This window comes from Lonchura striata, chromosome 26 (genome assembly GCF_050655825.1).
Source record: "Lonchura striata isolate lonStrDom1 chromosome 26, ASM5065582v1, whole genome shotgun sequence".
NCBI classification, from domain to species: Eukaryota; Metazoa; Chordata; class Aves; order Passeriformes; family Estrildidae; genus Lonchura; species Lonchura striata.
In genome coordinates, this window is record NC_140728.1 from 2394461 (window position 1) to 2418812 (window position 24352).

The 24352-nt window shown below is 52.1% G+C and overlaps 2 protein-coding genes across 10 annotated transcripts in view; both read right to left on the reverse strand.

Annotated features, from left to right (window-relative positions):
* SCUBE3 (signal peptide, CUB domain and EGF like domain containing 3) overlaps positions 1-14714 on the reverse strand; it is a 40472-nt gene extending 25758 nt beyond the window's left edge. The window contains exon 1 of one of the 3 annotated variants that reach the window (XM_085561164.1): positions 14392-14714. In XM_085561164.1, coding sequence (XP_085417290.1) covers positions 14392-14425 — 34 coding nt within the window. In that variant the 5' untranslated portion in view covers positions 14426-14714. Of the gene's footprint in view, positions 1-5514; positions 6099-14391 lie in introns of those variants that run through there. The other 2 variants (XM_085561163.1, XM_077789034.2) reach the window with 2 other exon arrangements.
* A 4468-nt stretch (positions 14715-19182) lies between these two features.
* Positions 19183-24352, reverse strand: part of ANKS1A (ankyrin repeat and sterile alpha motif domain containing 1A) — a 73230-nt gene continuing 68060 nt past the window's right edge. For 4 of the 7 annotated variants that reach the window (XM_085561174.1, XM_021535997.3, XM_085561173.1 and 1 more), the window contains one exon: positions 19183-24048. In XM_085561174.1, the coding sequence (XP_085417300.1) occupies positions 23929-24048 (120 nt within the window). In that variant the 3' untranslated portion in view covers positions 19183-23928. The remainder of the gene's footprint in view (positions 24049-24352) is intronic. The other 3 variants (XM_085561172.1, XM_085561171.1, XM_021535995.3) reach the window with 2 other exon arrangements.

The window sequence follows — 24352 nt, forward strand, 5'->3', positions numbered from 1 at the left end:
GTCCCTTCTTGCTCCCAGTAGTTCCTCACTGGGGTGTGCCCTGCTTGTCCCAATACTCCAGAGGACCTGCTCCATTCAAGGTCTCAAATTCAGGTGGGTTTTTTGGAGAGTTTGCCAGTCCTCCTGCAGATCTGTACCCCTACAGCCCCTCCATTTCTTCCTACCACAAATAATCAAAAAACTCTATTTTTCACCCTAAGCTGCCTGAAATGAGCCCAACCTGGGTGGCGCAGATGGGCGCATCGCTCCTCAAACCCCCGGCACTGGGGAATTCTGCACCCAGCCGGGAATTTGAAGATGTTGGGTCTCGCTGGGGACCGCAGGTCTCCCTGCAGTGGCCTCACTCCCTGCCCAGCCCCATCTCCCTGGGCACGACCAGGGCTCCTCAGAGGGCAGGAGCATCCCTGGCACGGCCGCCGCCGGGGGCTGCGCGAAGGGCAGGAGGTTGCGGCGCTCGCCCCGCGCCTCGGGCCGTGTTTTTTATTCCGTTGTGGGTGGGATTTTCCAGCGCTGGCTGTTGGGCCCCGTTCCGCTCCAGCTGCAGCTTTATTCTCCATTTCAAAGGCAGAGGAGGCAGACGGTTTCAACGCCACTGCCATTTCGAGCGTGCCAAAAGCAGGGGGACTGCCACCTCCCCGGGACCGGCGCGCACCCACCGGGATCGAAGGGCTTTGACCGAGGGGGACGCGGTGGCAGAGCCTCTGTGCCCGGCAGCATCACACCCGACAGCGAGGAGGGGGATAAAGCAACAGCTCGTATATTTTTAGAGCCTGGATTGAGGCTCTTTCCTCACTTCCTTATTTTGTTTTAAAAAAAATAATAAAAGATGCTTTTAACCCTAGGCCAAAAGTTCCAATAAATTTGAGGAGGGGGGTGAGGACAGCAAAAACTTTTTTCAGGACAGCAAAAACTGGCCTGAAAAATCCTAAACAAACAAACCTACCATCACTTTCCCCCTCTCCTACAAGTGCTTCAGCTTTTTCTACAAATTAATTTTATTCTTTGTTTTTATATAGGCATATATATTAACGGCCTGTCTGTATGGGGATGTGTGTGTAGCTGTTGGCAGACACGCGGAGTTTCCACTCGGCCTTAATGCCAAATTAAAGCTTTATAACTTCAGTAGCTCCTTTTACCAGGGTATTAATAACCACCTCAGACACTGTGGTGCAGTTTATTAATCATTTGTTCGTCCAGGGAGCTTGCAAGGGTGACTCGTGCTGTACCACAGCAGGAGTGGCTCAGGGCATGGCCACGGGCAGTGGCAGCCCCTGGGAGGGGATGTGGGCCAGGAGAGGAGAGGAGGATGCTCTGCCTTCTGTAAACTGGCTAAAGAAGTGTCATCTGCACTCAGAGATCCTGACTCAGGTGCTGGGTGAGGTCTTGCTGCCAGGATGGGGGTGCCAGTGCTCCCTGGGCAGGTACCTGTGCTCAGGATGGCTCAGAGGGGATGTCTGCATCTCACCATGCAATGGAGACCCCCAAACCAGCCCCGTGCCCTGCACATCCACCCAGCTTCCCCAAAAGCAGGTGGGACACAGGAGGTGCAGCCCCAGCACTTGGCCCTGTGCAATGATGGAGGATGGACGGAGGAGGAACCGCAAGTCACAGCGAGCACCCAGGGCCAATGCCAGCCTGGTGACCCTACTGTCCAATGCCCAGACCCTGCCCTATAACCCTCACCCTGGGTTTTGCTTCCCCAAAGCTGTTAATGATAAAAAAGAGCTTTTTTATCCCCCTCACTTATGCTTCCCACTCCCATGAGGGCAGAGCTAGGTTGAGCTGTCCATCCCCTGCAGCAGCCCAGGTCATCCTGATGGATCCCAGTTCTACCACCATTCCCTGGGTAGGAAATGTTCCCTCCACCTCCATCCCACCTCCTTGTGCCAACCCTGGTCACTTCAACCCAATTCCATCACCACTTCCCCGCAGAGGGTTTGATGCTCCACACCAGCAGCCTGTTCATCTCCCCATAGAAATGTCACTGCTGTTGTTGTTCCTTTGGTTTATCAGACTGACCTGGCCTTGCCTTAAAAAATGTGTTTGTTTTTTGCTCCAGGAGCAACAATCTCAAGACCTCCAGCCTCTCCAAAACACAGCCAGGCATCCTCCAGTGCTGCCAGACAGAGCAAACTTTATTTGCCATCCCAGGCTTCTCCTAAAGCCTCTCAGGGGACTTAGAAAGTGAAGGTTAAGGTCAATCATGCATACTATTTTCCTAAACTGAGTACTCTGGTGTGGCTGTCTGCGAAGGAAAAAAATTGATATAGAAATAAAAGACGAGAACCCCCAAACTCCTGAGCAGTTAGGAGAGAGCAATACATCGGCACTGGAAGACTCAAGGTGTCTGAATATTTATACTCCAGTTGGCAGTTACAAAAAAAACTCTTCTTCCCTCCTTCCTACCCACCCCCTCCCCTTTTTTAATCTCGGTACAGGCATGTTAGACGTCCTCAGTCAAAGATCTCCTTTGAACTGTGTATGTGAAATGTTTACAGTTTTACATTTCATATTTCAGCGGGGTGGAGGGGACAGGCACAACAGTCGCACACTGTGAATGCTGGAGAGGTAGGAAGGCAGAGGCCAAGGGGGAGGAGGTTTGGCGGCAATGGGAGGGGAATCCAACAGCATCTCCATGCTGCAATTGGAAAATTTTAGACTCCTTAAAAAAATACAGAAAATAATCCCTGGTGGTGTAGGCTTTGCAGGTGCATCCCAGCACACCGGCCCCTCACGTGGGACAGTGGCTGTGCCCCGGGCAGCCACACAGCACCAGCCAGGAGGGCTGGTGCCAACCATCAACCATCGAGTGCTCCGTGGGCTGGGCTGAGGCTGTCATCCCACCCAGGACCCTGAACTGGGGTTCTGGGAACACCAGGGGCTGCAAGCTGGGGTGCTGGGAACTCCCAGGGAGATGCTGCCTCTCCCTCCTGCTCCCACACCACAGCATCATCTGAGGGGATGTGCAATGAGTTGCAGGGAAAAGTGGCAAATCCTGGGATGTGTTCCCAGTGATGAGGGCGCTGCCAGAGGGGCTGGCACTGCCCGAGGAGGGTACAGAGCTGCCAGTCCCAGGGCTCTGTCCTCCCAGTATGCAGGGAGGGACTGAGGCCAGCAGACAGCAGGTAAGGGCACCGCTCCACTGAGAGCAGGACAAACTCTTCTGTCTGGAAGGATGTGAGATGGACTGACAGACAAGAGGCTGGGACTGGGGCTGACATTATCTATCCAAAACCCAGAGGAGTGGTGGGCACAGCAACATGTGGGCAGCTTGACCTGCGGCCTGCAGATGTGAATGCATGTCACAAGCCTCCCTATGGTTATTTAGATTTATATTGCCAGTTCTCCTCTTGAAAGCTTCCCTAGCCCTAAGCTGACTCCACAGCCAGCCAGGTCCACTGGCAGACACCCTCCAGGCCCAGCAGCCAGCTCTCTAAATCCTTCCTTCCCCACAGACTAAACTTTCTGGGGTAATTCAGTACAAGAAATGAGCCAGCAAGCCCAACCCATGACACAATGTTATCCCATCAAGAAAAGACAGATGGGAGAGGAGCCCTTTCCAGCCCACGACAGTCAGCTGGCAAGGGTGACTGTCCCTTAAAAGAGCAAAGGTTTTGGGGTGATGTGTGCCCCATCCTTGGGGTGTTGTCACCTGCCACACACACTTCGATGCTTTTGAGAAATATCCTAATACATGTCCCAGATACACAGAGTGGAATCAAAGAGCTCAGTGACAGTCAGAAAACCCAGGAGACAGCAGGTTGTGAGGAAAGGCACATGCTGTACTTGCCATCAGCGATGCCCTAACAGTGCCCATGAACTCAGCCTCATCCAAAAAGGACCACCAGCACCAGGCCCATCCCTGCCCATAGACACCAACCTCTGCCTCTCTGCAGTCACCTTCCCCTCCCCAGCCCACAGAACCCCAAAACTGCAGCCTCAGGGATCAATTCTCCAGCACAGCCCCCCGGCTGGTGAGCACCAGACACCCGGGAGGAGCCAGCGCTGTCCCAGCGCACGGCGGGCGATGAACCCGGCACAGGATTGAGCTCACCTCTCTCCACCCCCACTCCACCCCTCTCCTTCCCTGAAGGGATCTGTCAAGTCTCTGCACGATGGAATTTCACTTTGCTATTTTAATGCAATTCTGGCTCAGGCTTAAATGGAACTGGAAACCAAAAGGCCTTAATAAATAAATATTATGATAAGAAATGAAAGCAATGCATACACTCAAGATAATTTGAGGGGGGATAAAAACCTAAGCATTCCTTTCTGTGCCTAAATCATAAAGCTTTATGTGAAGCTGGACGCCTTCTCACCAAACCTTTGCCCTGGAAAATCTCTCCTGCTTGCCCAGGCTGCCCTCCGGAGAAGTCGCCTATTGTTTTAGAAACACTTTGAGCCAGATAAGACAATAGCCTTGAAATTCCTTCTAACTTTGTCGGTGACAGGACTCGGGCGACCACGCGCGTGGCTGGAATCCTCCTACAAGAGATCTTTCATTATACCCTGCGCTCCGAGATTTCATTCACACGCTATTTAATCTCGCCGTACGCACAAACACGCAGCTGCCACAACGGCACAGCCAGAGCCGGGCCGGAGAAACCTTACATGCCGTGGAAAGAAAAAGAGAAAACCCGACAGATTGTACAGATAGTGGTGAATTAAGGAGAAAACCCCCTTTGAGACAGCCAACAGGATCATGTATAGGGCTGTGTGTGCTCGTGTGGGCGCACGCACTCCCGCGCGCGTGTATAGAAAAAATCTGAGCTAAATATAGAGGTGCTATAGAAAAGTGAAGGTATAGATAGACCATACATAAAGCTCCGTGTGTACGTCTGGGAAAGGGAGGCTCTGGCTCAATACGGGAGTTGTGAAACAGAAAAGCCCAAAGTTGATAAGGATGGGACAAACCACGAGATAGGGAAAGAGCTCCCTTAATTTTCAGGCTTAGCTGTGCTCAGCTACCTGAAGTTTCCTGTTGCCCACATCTGAGATTCCCCGGTGCCGATGTGAATCCCCGAGCACAGATGCAGCCTCCCGGCGTTATCAACACCCGCTCCGCCATCCCTGCCCTCCAGCCCAGCCCGGAGCAGCCTCCTCGCCCACACCACTGCCGTGGTAGCCCCATCTCACAGGCACAAAACCAGCAGAGCCCCCCAAGCCTCTCCAAACAGCCACATTTTGCCTGTGATGGATGCAGACTTGTTTGCCCACCCTAATTTTCTGTCCCTGCACCCCTTGCCTTGAGATAAAGAGTCCAAACAAACAAACAAACAAAAAAACCTAAAGTCTAAGAAACGCAACTCATTAAAGAGTTTACAAACCCAACCCCAGTTCCAAGGCAGTAGGCGAGAATATCTGCAAGCGACATTTAAAATCCCCTCCACTGTTTGTTGTTACTGCTGCTGCCTCCTCCAGCCTGCACTTAAACCCCAGCTCTAACGAGGAGATCCGGCTGCCCAATCCACACATCAAACAGCAAACCTTCGAGCAGGGAAGATTTTCTCTTACCTTGACTGGCTTTATTTGCCAGCGTGTTTCCAGAGTGGAGGAGAAAGAAAAGGATGGAAAATCCAGCAATCTGCAAAGCTCCCATTGCAATCCCAGTCTGCAGGGAGGAGCGGGGGCAAGAAAGGGGATTTCTAGTGCTTTAAAGGAAACAAGGGGCTGAGCATGCGAAGGAAAATCAAAGGGAGGAAGGGGCTCTCTCCTTGCCGTGTGTGAGACAGAGCGAGGGAAGGGAACTGAACTGATGGAAAAAGCTGCTCTGGGTTCAGTTTGGGGCTCTTGGTGTTGCTGAAGAGGAGAGAGCGAGGGAGGGAGACCCAGGGCAGTTGGAGGAAAGTGGACTCTATCGCCCTCTCTCTGGCGGCTGCTCTGATCCCTTCTCCTCCTTTTTTTTTCCCTTAAATAATCCCAGCCAATTCCAGTTTTGCAAGAGCAGCAGCAGCAGGAGCAGTAGTGCTGGAGGGGGGAAGCAGGCGCCTTGCCCTGGTGCTGGGGACCTGGGAAAGGGGAGTGGAAAGGAGAGCCCCATCCAAGCAACGCCCTTTTTCTCTCTCCCAGCCTTTCTTTCTTTCTTTCTATTTGGCTTTGGTTACTCCTTCACGGCTCCCCCCCTCGCACCCCCAAGGCTGGGCTTTGCCTGCAGGAATTTACAGTCTGCGCTGAAGGAGAAGGGCCAGTAGCCATGGAGACTGCTTCCCTGGGAGCAGGGAGGTCAGGCGGAGACCATGGGCGATCAATGCATCAATGCAAAGCCCCCCGCAACCCCCAGACCCACCCCGCACCTCGCAGCCCCTCGGCCAGCCGAGGGCTTGGGGTGGTGGCAAGGGGAGGGGGGCCAGGGGGAGGCGTATGGCATGGGAAAAGGCAAGGGGTGGGAAAGAAAAGGACAAGGGAAAAAATATATGTAATTAAAAAACCTGAGAGTTTGCAGATGGCACGACCTGGCTGGGCTTGGTGGCTTTTGGAAAGTCTCGGGGTGCTGGGCAGGGGGAAACAGGGCCAGAGAACAGCTCTGCTGGCTGCCCTGAGAGGTGGAAGGAGGACTGGAAATAAGGGTGGAGGGGGAAGAAAAAAACCTTTCTGAAATATTCAGTGGTTTTTTGTTTGCTTGCAGGACCTTCTCACAGCCTGGCCCCCTGGAGCTGGGGGCACCCCAGGGAGGCAGGGGATCCCTGTCCCACCCCGTGACCGTCCTTGCACTGGGAGCTGCTGGCACCGTCTCTCTTCCGGGGTGCTCCAGCTCCCTGAGCCAGGAGAGGCATCGCCAGCCAGGAAACTGCAGGGAGAGATTAAGGCTGGAGCCAGGAACGGGACTGGGAGGAAGGTGGGCAGTGATTCCACCTGTCCAGGGACAGGGATCTGACAGCCCCAGTGGTCATTCTGCCCGTGGGCTCCCTCCCAGCCCACTGTGCTGCCCCTACACCCCGCAAACACCTTTTTGTCCTAATAACCCCTAAAGATATGACAAAGGGGGCTAGAGGCAGTAGAAAATATCCAGCTAACCCACAGCAGAGAGGAGGGACTGCAGCTGGACAGGAGGATGCTGAGGATTCCCTGGGTCTTTCCCTACAAAGACACACTGGGCTGCCCTCATGAGACAGGGACCTTCCCTTTTGGAAGGGGTTTGCAGGAGCACACACCAGTAACCCAAACCCATCCCTGGCACAGCCAGGCTCCACGGCAGCTGGTAAGGGGCAAAGGTGCACGAATGATTCTTAAAGCTGTAAAAAAATGTACATGAAAATATGAATGTGGAGGTGTTGTCCTTAGGATGTGCTGGGAGAGGACCATGACCCACCAGTGGGCATGTGCCATCCCACTGGGTGCTGGTGCTGGAGGAAGCCAGCTCCAGTCTGTGCCTGGAGCTCCAGGGTACAAAAGCTCCTCCTCTGGAGTGTTGAGTGGGATGGGGCTCTGGGCATTGCAGCCCACATCCTGATCTGAAGACATCACCAGTGGGGTGCCACCACCCTCCTGTGAGTATCAGATCAGCAGCTGTGGCACTGCTTTTCTTTCTGGGCTGGAATTTGCTGCAGAAATGCAATTCTCTTATGGCAAAGACTCATAAGAGCAGAGTCAAGATGGAAACTCTACTCTGGGTTACGCTGGCAGATCTCTGTGCCCAGCCACCACACCTCGCACCCCATCCTGTGATCCTTTATCATCATAACCAGAGGAAAACTAAACAGTCCTCCTTCTTTTCCCTCTAACCTATCTTCTAAATCTGGAGACCGATCTCACGGCACGAGGGACAAGACCTTCAGCAATGTTGATTTATAACTGAGTTTCTAAATTGCAGGTTTACGCATTAGTATAAACACCCATAAACCAGCCTTAAATACACAGGACCGTGTGTAATTAAAATGCCAAAACACCGAGCAGCCACGTGACAGCGTGGGGGGAATGAACAAACTCCTCACTCGCTCCAGACCGCCTCAGTGGGGACAGGTCTCTGGCCAAGTACTCCCAGTTAAACCAGTGCCATGCTGGGGGGTGGGTCATGCCACAGGAGCCAAGGGGCTGAGCCCCATGTCTCGCTCCTCCAAGAGGGTTATGAAGTACCACAGCGAAGCAGTGGGGTTGGAGTGAACTGCTGATGTCCAGGAATTCCCAAAAAAGCTATGTAATCTTCCCAAAGCACGCTGCCCGGTCAAGTGGCCAAAGGGCCAGTGGTGGTGCCAGGGCTGCACATGCTTTGGTGCCCCTCCAAGCACAGGGCTGTCCCCCAGAGGGAAAGATGGGAATTCCTGACATCACACAGGGAGTCTGGAGGGAGTGCCACCAGTCACACTGACATCACCTGCAGGACAGCCCAGCGCTTCGGCCCATGGCTCCTCACCAGCTCCTGCCGCTGCCGCACAAGGCTGGCATGAATCCGTGCCCAGGAGCTGACTCCAAAACCCTTCACAGGCATTGGGACAGCCCTGCCAGCCTGAGCCTTGTGTGTGTGTGTGTGTGTGTGTGTGTGTGTGGCAGGGAAGGAGGTGGCAGGACTCTCCTCCCCGCTGCCTCCACTCCCCGTTGTGCACTTCTGGGCAAAATCCATTTGCTTTGGCTTCATGTAGGGCCAGAAGATTCGGCCCATTGTGCTGCGGCGCTGAAGAGACGGCGAGGAATTGTCAGCCATGCTGAAACGGTTACATGGGGAGTCATGAAAATTTACTGCACCACTCTCCGGTCCCTCGCCAAGAAATAAAAGCAAAAGATCACAACAGGCATTTTTTTAATTTGAAGCAAAATTAAAAAAAGAACGGATCTGCACTCAGAAAACAACAACCACATCCACAGATCAAAGCAGCTGTTCTCCTCTCATTCGGGGTTTTAAGAGGTTTCTGCAGCTACAGAGATGTTTACACAGGGAGAGAGATACATACATTGTGCTGTCTTGATGCTGCCTCTCCCCCCTTCATCTGGCAAAACATTCCCTGGGAGGCGATATGAGGTCATTCCTAGCCCCTGCCTTGTTTTCCTCAAGCTGCAAGGCTTCGGGGCAAGAGGCAATTCAGTTCCCATTAGCACACACACATTTGCACTTGGAACCCTCCCATGTACATTTTGCTTGGGGGGAGCTCAGGATGGACAGGGAACCAGCCCTTTGCCAGCTTGTTCCCAGAGGGAATTCCAGCAGCCAAACTGCCGTGAGGGCCAGGGGCTTTGGCAAAGCCCCTGGGAAGGGACATGGAGCCAGGAGGTGGGCTGGCATCTTCTGCAGACCAGCATCTTCTGCAGACCAGCCGTAATGTTTCTGTGGCTTCCACCACTTTTACGACTAGAGGGGCTGAATGGCTCTGGGGAGCACTAATGGACTGTAAAAGGCTTTTTCCCCTCTGCCTCCTTGGCTCCAGCCCAATTCCGAGTGGCAGTGAGCCCCACTCCGCTGCTTGCGCAGGGACGGAGGCCGTGGGAACGCGCCAGGGCAGGCTCTGCCTGCACCTCTTGGCATCAGCACCTTGGTCCTGCTGCTCCGTGGGCAGCACCCGCTTTGGCAAGCAGATGGGTTCTGGCTGTGAGCCAGCCTGCACTGTCTGTGCAAATGATAAAAGCCTCCAAGACGATTCTCCCCACCTCTAGCATGGATTTCATGCCATGTGCTAGGAACGAGCTGCATCTTCAGCTGTGTGTGCTTGTGTGATGGTGAGCCAAAAGCAGTTTCTGAGGCTGCACAAGAAGCTGCTGAGAAGCAAAAGTCCCCAAGGCCCTTAGGGCTTGCAGAAGCAGCTATTGAACCAGGCAGGGATACTGCAGGCAGAAGAGTGAACCAGATTTCCCTTTTCCCTCCTGTCCATGAGAATCAGAGTCAATGCTGCCAGTCCAGGGCAGGACCCCCCCATCTTTGCTGGACCCAGCAGTTTGAGGGGATGGATGCTGGCATCGCATCCCAAGCCTGAACAGTGGAAGGTGCTGGCTTGAGAAAACAGCAGCCCAGACGTTTCAATGCCCCAACAAGGGCTGTGGTCTACAACTTGGAACAGAATAGACTATTTTTAAAAACCGAGAGGAAAACAGTATTCCCAGTAACACGCCAACAGCCCAGGCTCACGCGGCTCAGCCAGTCCCCAACACTCGTCCCTAATTTTCCCAGCCTACAGTTTGATCCAGATGCTTCTAAGGTGGGTAAAAAAGCACCAGGTCCCACTAAATGACTGTCTGGCACCCTGTGACACCTTTTTTCCAGAGTCATGGGCCTTCCCAAAACGCTGCCTGCGAAAGCCCTTGTTTGTAATTCCCAGTTTGCAGCAGGAGAAGGTGACACACACTGAGGTGAAGTGACTTACCCCAGCGTCACCAGGAAGGTCAATGGCAACGCCAGGAATAGCCCCGTTCCTAGTTAACCACTAACCACACTTATCCCAGAATAAGGGTCCCTTTTTCCAGCTGAATTTATAACAGCTTTCCAAGTGACATAAGGTCTTACAGAAATAGGCAGGCTTTTATTCCAGAATAATTACTGGGAGATCGGATTGGAGTGTGTATAATTACACTGGTGTCGCTGCTGCCGGTGAGTCGGACCCTGTGCCACTGGAAGACAGCTTTTATCTCATCCTACTTTTCCACGAGCACATGTACGTCAGCTGGGAGATCATCAGGATGTGGGTGGAGAAGGAAGGGGCTTTGGGTAGAAAGGAAAGTGATGTATCATTCTCTACAGCTCTGTTAATCACATTTCCCATAGAAGATGATCAAAGGTCTTCAGCTACTGAAGTCAAAAGGAGTCTTTTGGGGTGTCACCCTAGAAGGACTCAGCAATGCTCAGTCCATCTGCTTTGAGTCAGACACAGCTTTGGAGCAGGTGGGGTTTTTAAAATACATTTTACATCCCACACTGGTAAAATCAAGCTCAGAGTCCAGGTCGAGGCCTGAACACATTTCTGACAAAAGCTGTGGGAACACATCGTAGGAAAACATCCTTTGAAAGTAACCTCATCATTTATCAGGTGTTGATGTGTTTGTGCATTGGCAAGAATGGTTCCCTCCAGGAACAGGGCTGTGGTGGGATGGGGGGGGCTGTGGGGGGCTGCTCTGCTGCCCACAGCCATGACAAGGCAGGGGTTAACTGTGACACCACGGGAACTCCAGGACCCAGACACACATGTTTAAAAGTAGCACTTCTCTCCTTAAAATAGTTTATGGATCTTACTTGGGGATAAATCCAACACCCTGGAGCAGAAGGAGACCTATTAATTCCTGAGTTTTTTTGCGCTGTAGTAAAGCAGCGGTTTTATTTGCCCGCCTTGTGTAAGATGTCAGTCATTTTCCCACTTGCATTTCCATCTACAATTTAACAAGGCAGCAGTTTATTTCCAGAAGCCCCGGCCAGACCCCAGCCAACTGCGTCAATATTTTGTTGCTTACACAAATGCCACCATTAAAGTCAATACTGCGTTCCAGGGGAGGCTTTTTCCCTTTCTTTTTTTGTTAGATCATGGATGTACAGCTCTGGAAATATGGGAGGGTAGGAGCAGCCTCTCCAAGCCTGTACCCGGTGCAGAGGCACGGGCACACCGCTCAGGGCACTGACCTGACCAAAGGCATTTGCTAATTAATTCATTCTTCCAAGAGACTTAACTGCCTCTTGCCTTTGGAAACCAAGGCAAAACCCGAGCCAAATCCAGAGCCTGTCAGAAAACATGGAGAGACCCTTATTGACTGCAGAATGCTCCAGAGGAGGGAGCTGGCTGGTGCCAGCTGCGGAGCCAACGGGGGCAGGCGTCCAACTCAAACCGGCTGCTCTGCTCTCCCGCACGGCTCCTCGGTGCCACTTTTGGGACAGAGGAGAGAGGCAGAGCTTGGCTCTGCCAGGGGCTGTCCCCTTTCCTCAGCCTCCTCCTACAGCACTGCTTTGGGGTGTCTTTCCTGTGCTGCAGCAGGTCACCATGGGCTGACCATGGCTGCCGGCTTCTTTGAGGGATGCTCCTGCAGCCCTCACTGTCTTGTTGCCTTTGGCACGCTCTCCCAAAAACCCTCAGAGGTTTTCTGGTCCAGCATGAGCTCATCCCTCTGCCCCAGCCTCTCCCCATGCTGATGGGACTCTCAGGGGACCGCCAGCACCTCCCTGAATCCACACCCCCAAAGGCTTGGGGGTTTTAACCCTACACATCTGATAAAATCCAAAAAAATCCCAGGGGGAACAAGGAGAACCCAAAGAACAAGGGGCTGACAGCCCAACCAGCTGGGGAAGCCCTGCAGGATCTCCTTCCTAATTCCTGCATCAGACCACTTTTGCATGAGAACAGAGCGGCCTTAGTGTGTCAACAAGCCCTAAACACCCGAGGGCAGCTGGAAGTGAGATGACATTATTTTTTTTATTTAAAACGGACTTCTTAACCTACAGGAAAGTAAATGTTCTTCTAGGATGGCCAAGAAAACCACACTGGGATTTTCCAAATGGGCATGACTGACTGTTTATGAGCAGAGGCTTCCAAACGCAGGAATAAATGGCTTGCTCTCAGCAGGTTTTCCTTTCTATATTTACCCTCACCTGAAATGAACATTATTGCACACTGCAACACTTATTCCCTCTGATCAGGGGAGCGGGTGAAGAACTAACCAGCCGCAACATGTCAAATAAATTGTTAATCTGGTGTTTGCATGGGTAGGGGGAGGAGGGAGTCCCCTGGGTTTGGGGCAGGCCCCAAGTCCTGCTTACAACTCCCATCCCAGCTCTGCAGGAATGCTTCGCTTGCCTGCTGCTGCTCCTGGCTGCTGGGAGCTGGAGCTGGGCCCTTGGTGGAGCTGGTCCATTGATCCTCAAGAGGTCTCCAGCCCTGTGGCACCCAAGCAATCCTGATCACAGGCAGCTGGTGGAACGAGGTGGCATCTGGTGCAAGGACCTGCCCAAGGCTGCGCAAGAAGACTTCTGAAGAGCAAGAAGTGCACTCACATAACCCTCTCCAAAGCACTGGGCTTTGCCATCCATCTCCACAAGCTCCAGGTTTCTCTGCCTGTTCTCAAGGTGGAAAGTCCCTATGGATGCAAAGGGGTGGTGCCTCTCAGGGACAGGTCCTCCACAGGTACAAACTGTCCTGCTGATATGCAGCTTGGCCATAAAAGACCTAGAAGTTTCCTTGATAAGGGGCTTGGGGCTGAGCCGTTGTGAACCAAACCTCACCATGAGGCTGGTCACTCAGCTGTAAAATCTCTCCTAATCCCAGCCCTGGGGAAAGGAGAGGACAGGGAGATCGCCTGCCTCTCCAGGATGTTGCCCACATCACATGGCTCCCTGGGTCACGCTCACACCCACCACCACCTTCAAATCTGGGCTTGACCTCCAAGTTACCTTGAAGTTCACTAACTAATTGTGCCATCCACTCTGGCACGCCAGCTGGAAAAGGGGTTCACATTACCCCAGGAAGAACAGGGGGATTTAATCCTCTATGGTAGTGGGGGAAGTTGATCGGTCATTAGTGTCTGCAGGTGCCAGGGACACTTGGATGTGGGCAGAAGGGATGAAACAGCCTTGTTCTCCTCACAAGGCTTCCATGTACTCATGCCAGACAGGAGCTGGCTTTTTTTTTCCCAGCTCAAACTTTTTACTTTTAGAAAAGTCTGTCCTTGTCAGAATAGCTGAGCAAACCCTTCCCCAGCCAGCCATTCCAAGAGAATTTGTGTTAATACAGATTAACGAACATAAAGCAATCTAGATAAACCGCATTAAGCCAAAAACACCTTTGAACTTTTTTTTTTTTGGATCACAATTCCTCCCCAAGCGCTGTGTGTGGTTTGGGCCTCCCTGCACCTTCAGCTTCCCCAGGGCTGAGCTTTCCACCAAGCCACAATTTAGTCATGTCAGCAAATACAAAGATTATCCAGAGCCAGTGGCACCAGCAGCAACTCAGTGCTTTGCACGGAGAGCCCAAACCCAATTTTGGGTGTGGGGGTGTCTAACGGGGTGAGATGGCACGAGAAGCATCTCCCCAGCTCCATGCACAACTCCCAGTCACAATGCTTGGGCCGTGGCCAGGCTGCCCATGTGACCATGAACCAAACCCCTCCAAGCCTCAGTTTACCCAGCACCAGCCCATCCCCTGAACACACAGATGACAGGCTGGTCTGGAACACCCCGAGACCGGGCACTGCCCACAGGAGCCTGGACAGGACAAGGGGTGGTTTGCTCCAAGTGGCTGCTCCCCACAGCTCACACACATTCACTGTGACTGAGGTGGCAACAGCCAGCTCATGCAGATGGGATGTCTCACAGGAAAGGTCCTGCACCACCTGAGGAGCAGGGAACCGACAGATACCACAGCTGCAGGTGAAGCATGTGGTGTGTTATGGGCACATACACACACCTTTCATGTCCATGCCAGCAGGCACTTCTCCAGAGAACTCCCAACCAAAATCAGGAACTACGGCAAACCCGACGCCAAGACATCCTCTCACCTGGACAAGGTGTAAAATACCCCTTCACACGCATGCAGGGGCACTGGGAGCTCCTCAGGATCCAGCTGTCTGCCCATGTATTTGCACCAGCATCCAGCACGGGAACAATCCAAACCTTGTCTGGTGCCCAGGAGCTCCTGCAAAAATAGCTTTCCTGGCGGACTGGGCAGAGGAAAACTCCAATCTTCCCCTGCTCCACACCCTCCCAAAACACCTGCTAACACTTTCTGCCCTCCACTCTCATTGCCCTCCCCCTGTGAGGCCAATTTCCAACAGGCACAGATGCAGCTGCTAGGCTCCAAATTGCCTCCCGTTTTGGAAATGAGGGCTGTGACACCCCGGGGCTCTGCCTCTCCTGTTAGGATGGGGTTTGGTGTTTCACAGAGAGCCTTCTGCGGCTGCTCAGCGCAGCAGCTCCCAGCTCGGGGCGCTGTGCCTCACTCCCAGGTGATTTGGATCAGGACACACCAGGAAGTTTGCTTTCACCTCCTCTGTCGGTGCGTGGGCGTGCAAACAGTGACCAGTTTCTCTGCTGTTTCAACTCCTTTAAATGGGGACTTTCATATTCATCAGGCTTGGAAAAACATTGCCATCTTTTAAACAAAAAATCCATTTCCCCTTCCACGGGGAAGGTATTTCTGTTTGCACTGGCAGGCTCTCCCCCTCGCCGCGCCCAGCACAGTCATGACGGTGGGGCTGCAAAAGCGTGGCCATTCCACAGGTGAGGAAGGTCCAGCCATGGAGCTCCCTCTGCTCCTGCCAGAAAAATGGAAGCCTTCTTGGAAAGCTGAGCCCTCTGCACCAGGCTGGGTTTAATATCTTAGGGAACTTTCTTCAAGCAGGGCAGAGGAGATCTGTGTGGGCTCTCCACAGCCCCTCATGGATGAGGCAGATTTGCAGTCCAAATGGTCCTTTTCCAATGTGATCAACAGGGTTACAAATTTCTGACATGCTAAAAGGGCAAATTGGAAATATCCCTGCTGGAGTTTGCTGCCTAACACTCCAAGCACTCACCCTGAAAGACTCAAAATCTCAATTTCCTCTGTTGGGATTTCAGCTAGATGGCTTGGCTAAAATAAATGAGATTAATCTAATCAGAGAGATGGATGGAGCATATTAGAACAGTAGTTTAAAAGAACCCACCCAGCCCAATTACCCGTGTTCCTGAGGTCCTCTGCCTTTGTGGCAAGTTAAACCCACTCAGGAATTAGATTGCCTTGCAGAAATCTGCAGGAAATGCATTAAAAATACATTCTTCTACTACAATCCTTCATGTCACCAGTCACATGGGAAAGTAAATTAATGCAGGGGAAATGCATATATATTTAAATACTTACAGTTGCCTCCTCTGGGATCAGGATTTATAGGCTGGAAGCAACGGGCTGTGCTCTGAAACAGAGACAAGAGCAAAGTGCAGTCGCCCCAGGAGCTGTGCTGTTCTACTCTCTATAGATGCTATTTCTTCATCCTCAGCTTCCTCATGCGAAGCTAAGGATCAGAAAAGGGCACTGCAGAAAAATGCACAAGGAGCACTGAGGGAAACTCCTGTGCAGGATTTGGGCCAGGCAGGTTTCACCATGAGCTTTACTGGTTTTGTTTCTTATGCCCAGTTGCTTTTCCACTCACAAGCTGTCCCCATGGTTCTGTGCAGCATCCCCATCCCCATCCCCATCCCCATCCCCATCCCCATCCCCATCCCCATCCCCATCCCCAGTCCTGCCCTGTGGCCCTAAGGGCGCTGTAATCCCTCAGTGCTGTAGCTGTCACGGATGCTGAGGAGATAAATTAAAAGGGGGGGGGGATGCTGTGAGGGAGAAAAAAAGGAAAAAAGGCACATTGTTTATTGGCACACAAGGAGCCTCATCCCAGCGTTTGTGGGGTTGCCCTTCGGAAGGTTTAGCCCCAATCCCAGAGAAGTGCAGGAGAGGTTACAGCAGGTGACCGGAGTCAAGCCCTCCCTTCTGGGCCCACCGGAAAGGAAAAGGGGCGAACTCAGAGGACTGAGGGAGGAGGAAGGACTGAGGGAGCAGGAAAGATGCTGCGGCGGCTGCACGGCCAGCAGCGCTCCCTGCAGCTGCCGCTCCCCGACAGCTCCGGGCTGCCCCCGCAGCCGGGCCCCGCGGCAGCTCCCGGGATGGCAGGGCCGGGATGCGATGGCAGGACCGGGGTGCCATGGAAAAACCGGGGTGCCACGGCAGACCCCGCGCTGCCCCCGCGGCTCGCCGCCGCTGCCTCCCCTCAGCGCGGCGCCGGGACCCGCCTCACAGCGGAACCCTCGCTCCCCCCACCGCCCGTAATGGGAGCGCCCCGCCGCCCCGCCCCTACACGGCGCCTGGCGCGGCCCATTGGCGGGGCAGGGGGGCGCCGCGGTCGCGGGGAGTCCCGGCCGCCGGGCCCGAAGGCGGCTTTAGGGGTGGTGGGCGCGGGACAGCGCCCAGGGCCGTGCCCGGTGTCCATTCCCGCAGTGCCCGGTGTCCATTCCCTCAGTGCCCGGTGCCCGCTCGCCCAGTGCCCGCTGTTAATTCACTGAGGCGCCGCTCCCGGCCGGCACTAGGGGTCAGCCCCGCGCCGGGGATGGCGGGGACGGGAGGGAGGCGGGTTCCCCTCACAGCTGGCGAGGCGATTTGTCCGTACACAAACCTGCACGTTTTCACTCAAAAAATGCTTTTTAACCGCCTTTTCCTCTCGAGGCTGTGTTCGCGTTCCTTCGCTTACTTTTATCCTGCTTTTCTGCAGCCAGTTCTCTCTTATGGGCAGTCACTGGTGACATTTCCACATTGACCATTGTGCATGAAATTGTCCTTAGAGCGACTTTGGACTGCCAGGGGTCAGCTTCTCCCACACAGGTCTGCGAGCTTATATACATATAAATATATATCTATACACTCAGGCTTGGCTTTTCTCTGTCTTGTAGCAAAAAATGTGTGAGAATGGGGATGGAAGTGGGTTTGGGTCTGAAGAAGTACCAAGAAAATAAGATGGCTCCTGGAATAAGCAAAAAAAGTTGGAGCCTGTTTTATTTATTCATTGCTTCACGATTTACTAAGAAGTTCTTAAATCTGATGAGTGTCAGGTATGAGTCAGTAATATGGGAAGATTTAGAGGCTGCAGCTGTGTAAGCTGTGACTGTGACATGAACAAAGCAGACTCTGCAGAGGAGCTCTCTGAGGTGTTGGCGTCTCAGCTGAAGAACTGTTTAAGGGACTGTTTCTGCACTTTCTGCAGAAGGATCTGGCCAGACTTTGTCACTTCCACACCACAAGTCACTGATGTGGCTTTTTCCTGCATGAAAGCACGTGGATGTTTGACAAAGAGAAAGCAAAGTGAGTACACCTGGTCCTGAAGCGCTGTCAGGTGCCAGTGTCCCCTGGGTTCCTGTGCTGGCTGCTGGTTTATCTGCATCCCTCCAGAGTGTTCCTGGTTCCTCCAGCAACCTCCTGTAAAACAGGGCTGCCCCATATCTGCTCCTGGCTGCCTGAGGAAGCTTCTCTCACAGGAGATTGCTGTTGATTGACCAATTATTTTTTGTTTTCATACTTCTCTTCCCTACAGGGAAGTGGATTAATTTCCCTCCTCAGCCTTCTAATTTTCCTCGATGGACAATATTCTCAAAAAGACTTCCCAAAGGGCCTTGGCTCCATTCAGGAGGAGCTGCTGGAAGTTGGGTGTGGGTTTGGAAGTGCAACCAACAGGCAAGAGTTTGGGAATTCTCAGGAAGGTACTTCTCCCAGCTGCAAGCTGGATTATTTCTGATCACATCCTCCACGTACCAGGCAGGGGTGGAATCCATTCTCCTCCAGTTTCTCAGATCTTGCCTCAGCTTGTAAAAATTCATCCAACAACTCCACCGAGGCCAGCAGGAGATGACCTTTGGCACATCAGGATCTGAATAAACCTCTCAACTAGAAAAAGCAGCAGTCTTTTTTCCTCAAAACCCTGTCACTATTTGGTGGGGAAGGCAAGGGGCTGTGGAGCTCACTGAACTGCAGTGCAGATAAGGCTTTTTAACTCAGTTAAAAACTCACAGATTCTGCCTGGGGCCTGTAACCTCTGCTGAGGTGTCAGTCCCAGCCAGGGCTGTGGCTGTGAGGGATAAAACCTCATGGTGCTTCAAACCATTAAACCAACTCAGTGTATTTCATGTCAGCCTGAAAACCTGACTTGCCTTGTTATTAGAAATGGAGCATACGGTATAAATTTAGCAATCCCTGGTGTATTTAGCATTTCACATCAGTCAGATTTTACTTGACATGAAAATCTGAACTTTAACCTGTATTTAAATGTCTGGATTTCTTGCTCTAATTTTACATACTCAAATGTCCCAGTTTCTGGCAAAACCCAGGCCTTTGCTGGGTAAATGTTCTGAACCATGGTCGCCCACATGGGTACTGGTATCATAGGAACTGCTTGCTGCCACGCTGCAAAAAGGGATTCAGTGGCTATCCCCAGTACATGACAGCCCCCAGGGACACAGTCCTTGCAGATGTATTTTAGTGGGGGTAAAAATGAGCTTTTCTAGCCCTCCACCACATGTAGAACACACCCACGATGGTGGCAGACCCTCGTGCTGTCTTTAACAGAACATTTGGATGTGATTTTACGCATAAATTAAACTCAAAATAATAATATTCAATATTTGGGTCATTATGACTGACTGCAGAAAAAGCAGCTTTAACCAAAGCTCCCAAACTCCCCCAGGCAGTGCCTGCAGGATGAGAACTGCCCTGCTTTGACACAGACCCCCAGGAGGACTTGGGCATAACACTGGGGCCACACACAAGAGCACACACGTGTGTCTAAGGTTGTTTATTAATTCAGTCTGTTCTAAGTTGTACAATTATGAAAACAACAAAACGACTGCTGGAAGCCCAGGAATATTTACAATCTCGCCTTGTTGTAGTGAGGTCAGTCTATGTTCTTGCACAGATTGGTTATGTTTGGTACCACAAGATGTTTAAAATTCAGACAAATTTGAACAGATTAACAATTGTATATACAGGAAATAAAAGGAAATTCAAGTATCAAAATACAGACAGATTAAATAACATTTGTATTACAAATCAGCCCCACTGCCATACATCACAATTAGCAAAAATGTCCACATTGCAAACTGAACTCGACTGTTTCTGCCCTGTCAGGGAATCCCAGGTTATTCTTCTGTGGGTAAGAAAAATGTCTGAGCTGGGTTGACTTAGCAAGAACAGCACAGGTACTTTTCTTTTGGGAAAAATAAAAATTAAGGTAATACCAACATGAGATCTAAAAGGGAGATCTTTGCAACACGACAGCATTGTGAGTGCTGTGCCAGCTCCAAAACACGGATCTGAGCAGAGCCGGGGAAATGCTGCTGCTGCTGCTGGAAACTTCTGAGGTGGGTGGAAGGAGCATTAAAGCATTGGCTCCACCTCAGCTGCACACAGAATGGGACGTGTTCGGGGTTTTTTGGCATCTGCTCTGTGTCTCAGCAGCCTCCTGAAGGTACAGACTTCACTACAGGCACAGCCTGGAAGGCGCTGCCTCTCCCTGGGAGGGGGGACAGGCATGTACCCCAAAAAAGTTGCATAATTTCTTCTAAAAAGAACAATCCCAAAGCATGTTTAAAGTCAGTTGAACAGCTAAGGTTAATGCTGTTTTGTTTTTTTTTTTCTTTGTAAACACAAAATAAAAAAAGGATAAAGCATCTTCAATTTGAAAAAAAAAAAAATCATCCCCTCCTATAAAAAGAAAGACAAAACTCGGCAACTCTGTTTGCCAGCCGTGTGTGAGGGCTCAGCCCACAAACCAAAGTCTGTGAAACACAATCTGTCTTTAAAGAGAGGAACAGAGGAGCCCCAACTCCTCCTGGGCAGGTAATACAGCAGAGGCAGTTGGATGCAATGTCGTGTTCAGCACCAGAAATTTGGGGCAGTTTCCTCCAGATAGCACAAAACCCTGCAGGGAGGAAGAGCCTGAATACTGCACAGTGGGTGGGTGAAGGTGGCCAGAGCCAAGGACTGGCACAGCCCAGGGTCAGTCTCCAGCACTGAGTCCCTCGAGAGACCCCACCACACTGAACTGCCAAAACAACTGCTCTGTCTGTGAGGTGAGAAAGGGAGTATCTGGCTAAAGAATGGATCACTAAAGACAACCACAGGTTTACACGTGGGGCTGGAACGGACCACCAGGGTCACCAAGCCCAGTGCCTGAAGATTGGAGTCTTCATCACCACGTTACCTCCAAGCCAACCTCCAAAAAAGCTCACGTGTCAGAAAGGAAAGGTGTCCCTCCTCCCAAGCAGAGGTTCAATTTGCAATCTCACCAAAGACTTGTTGCCAACACACCAAATATTTACACTTACACCAGTATGAATTGCAACATGTGCATAACAAGGAATGTTAGGTTTCCTAAATTCATTGACTTAACCCAAAATCTCCACTCCCCCTTCCCAATCCTTTACAGGTCTGTGCCCTTGGGATTATGGTTCACTTCCCTCCCAGCCTCACTGGTGAGAGAGACTAAAGGAAACCCTGGCATACAGCAGCAACTGGAGTTAAACAGGAATTACTCGGGCACAGCGTTCCTGTGTGGCAGCAGGTCCCACAGCCCTGGCAGGGCCTGACGAGATCACGACAGACGCACTGCGCTGCATTTTGCATCTGAAGAATTCAAATCACAGCCATTTTAACATTCTCCCCAGAGGGGAACAGTCTGAAAACACGTCAGTCACAGCCCAAACCACTCTGAAACACTCTGTAATTCAGAATAAAAGCGAGCACGCAGCACCTTTGAGGCGGTGTCTTTGGGGACACTGGGCTCGGACGGGGCCAAGCCACCTTCAGGCTGATGTGGTTTGTCCTTGGGGATGGACTGTTTCAGTGTAATGCCCAAAATTTAACTCCTTATTTGTTCATCTTCTGAAACGGTTGCACTAATTAAATAATTAGCTAGTATCAAAAAAGTGCTAAATCACAATTGAATATACTTAAAAAAACCCCAATCCCTCAGGGCATAACTGCATTTAAAAACAAGACAGGTGCACAGAGGCTGGAGCAGGGAGTCGTCCCCAGGAATTCAGTGCGGAAATGGGAAGAAACGGGGTCCTTGCCATAGAAATGTCAAGTATTGCAACACGACAGTTCGGGGGATAAGGAAGCTTTGTACCATCAGGGATATTGGCCACAGCTGCTCTGGAGTGAAAATCCCTTGCAGAATCTTTTCCTGAAGTTACTTCCTTTTGCTACAGAAGTGTGGAGTGGCTTGGAGAACAGGATGCAGACTTACCCTACCAGGTTCTCACACAGGAGGAAGTGATCTCCAAGAATTTGGCGTTCTCTCCTGTTCTCCCAGAGCTGAAGCAGAGTAAGTACCATCAGAAATGCACACACCACTCCCCTGCTAAGACTTTCTGTCGTGCTCCTCGCGGACTGCAGGATTCTCAGTAAATAAAAAGCTGTTGGTTGTTTTTTTCCTCACCAAAAAGCTGCAGCGCTACATTGAAACCGTGAACCGGATTTGCTCTGTGTCACTTCATTAAAAAAGAAACGAGTCGAAAGACGTTTTGTCTCAGACCGGGAAAGGCGACATCGCTCTTGGCCTCCGAGTCTCGAGTTTTCCTTTGCTAGGAATGGAGATGAGCAGCTTTCCTCGGCTCCCTTCCCCCCTCTGCTCTGGGAGCCCTCACCGAGCAGCCACGCACCCACTCTGAGGCAGCCACCTGTGCCAGAGGGAGATGATCTTCATGTCAGGAGGCCACTGCGTCCCAGGTCTCTGCCCCGCCACTACATCCCGTGGTAGGAGACGGCTGCCCGGAGCTCAGCTTCGCAGAGGCAAACAGAAAGGAAGATAATGGAGTGAATTTCCGAGTCATACAAAAACGCGTGCTGGGAAAGGCGAGGTGAACGGCCCGGAGATGGGACACGAAAACCGTCACGGCTACGGACACAGAGCGGCAGCGGCGCGGTTTGGGAAGGGCTGCCTGTGATCCCTGCTGGGTTTGGTCACCCTCAGAAAGGCACATGCTCTCCTGACCCGGATTTAGGGGTTGTGCAGGGACCTGTCCTTCCCAGCTGAGAGCAGGGGGAGGTGAAGAGCTCAGAGCCTCTGACACTGGGCAGCTGTGTGGTAGCTGCGTGGAGAACACCTACAAGTACCACTCTGCCACCCACACCAGGGACTGAGTTTCTCTTGGAGGGACACATAAACCTTCAGGGCACTCTTAGAGCTCGCAAAAGTGCTGATGGAACACAAACCAAACCTCCCAGAGCACCTCAGGCACAGCAATGTTCTGCTGGCCACAAGGCTTGGGCTGGCAGGGTGGCACTGCAGGCCCTGGGCAGTGCTGACTCTGTGGCATATGAAATGTATGTACTAGACTGAGCTTTCCTTTGTTTTTTTTTTGCTTTAAGACAACACTTTTAGTCCTCTCATTGGCTTCCCACTGGCTGAGCCCTCAGTCTGAGGTCAGTTTGCCATTAAGTTGCAAATTACTTGGGAGATCAAACTTAGTCCTGAGAAAGAGCTAAATAAGGACTTTGAAACATCAGATTTCACTGCAGGTGAGGGGAAATGGAATATCTGAGGCAGCAGCTCCTAAGCCACAGCAGAACTCAGACAAGCTGCTACTGGGCCCTAACACTAGGGGCAAATAACCTAGGGTGCTCCCTGGCCTCTCCCTGCTGATGCTGCTTGTGGTGCCCAGCTGACACCTCCCGTCCCAACAACATGTGCCTTTGGAAGCCTAGCCACAGGCTGCCACGTGAGAACTACACCGAGCTCTCATGAGAAGTCTGGTGAGTGTAAACACCAAGACTATGAGGGAAAGAAAAACCTACAAGGGACTGAAATGCATGCAACCAAACCCCCTGCCATGTCCGAGGGGACAGAGCTCACAGTGGGAACGATCATACCCGGCCCAAACCAACACTCCCCCACCACCCAGAGCAAGTTCTGCGCTGGGCTTTGAGGAAGAAGACTGCGGGCAAGGGTGGCCGTGAGGAAATGGAAGTGCCCGTGTGTTATTTGCAGAGAGCATCACAGTGGTTAGTGTCGGTTCGACTGGCAGGGAAGGAGAGGTGAGTTCACTGAACAGTACACAGCCGTGGCTCAGTCGGGAAGAGGAGGATCTAGGAGGAGGGAGCGTGTGCACCGTAGAGACAAGAGGTCTCCATCAGTCCAAGGACAAGGTGAGATAGAAAAAAAAAGGCCTGGGGAGTATCACATTGCCCCAGGGATTCACAGTGCCAGAGCGAGGGGGGAAGACGTGAAAACGGTGGGCGGCTTTCCTGGATCCACATCTCCGACTGCCAGCCTGCCCTCTGCTCCTCCCGCCTCGCGGGCAGCTACAGCGCGTTACCCTTGCTTCCGAGTAAGGAGATTCACAGTGTTCAGCAGCGATCAGGTACAAAAGCCGTTTAAGTCTACAGTCTCCTAAGTGCTGCTGCCTTGGACGCGGTGCCTACGCGGGCTCAGGGCGAGCAGCTGGAGGAAGAGGGAGTTTAGAAGAGCAGACAGATCAGATCGCAAAGGCACGGTTAGACGGGGCGGACGCGGGCGTTTGCTTTAGAAGATAGTGGTCTCATACTTAGTGCTGAGGGTTCGCTTGGAGTCCTGCTTGGGGTCCACGACCCAGGAGACACTGGCATGAGACTGGGAGTCTTGGTCCACTTCAGGGGGATCCAGCTAGAAAATAAGGAGAGAAAGGGCATCTTAGGACACCTGTGCTTCTGCGTCAGAATGAGTGAGAACTCGAAGCACAGAGCGCCTGCCTGCCTACTGCCCATCCCAAAAATGTGTGCAAGGAAGCAGCTCTTGCTGGAGAGGCATTTGAGTCCTTCACAGCTAAAACTTGTCTGGCCACGTCAGTCTCAACCCAGCACCCCAAGATGACTCCCTGCATTAGGCTGCGAGGCCCTGTCACCATCAGCGACAGCTTCGCTCATCTCAAACAAGCATGAAAAACGGAGCGCTACAGAAATGGCACAAG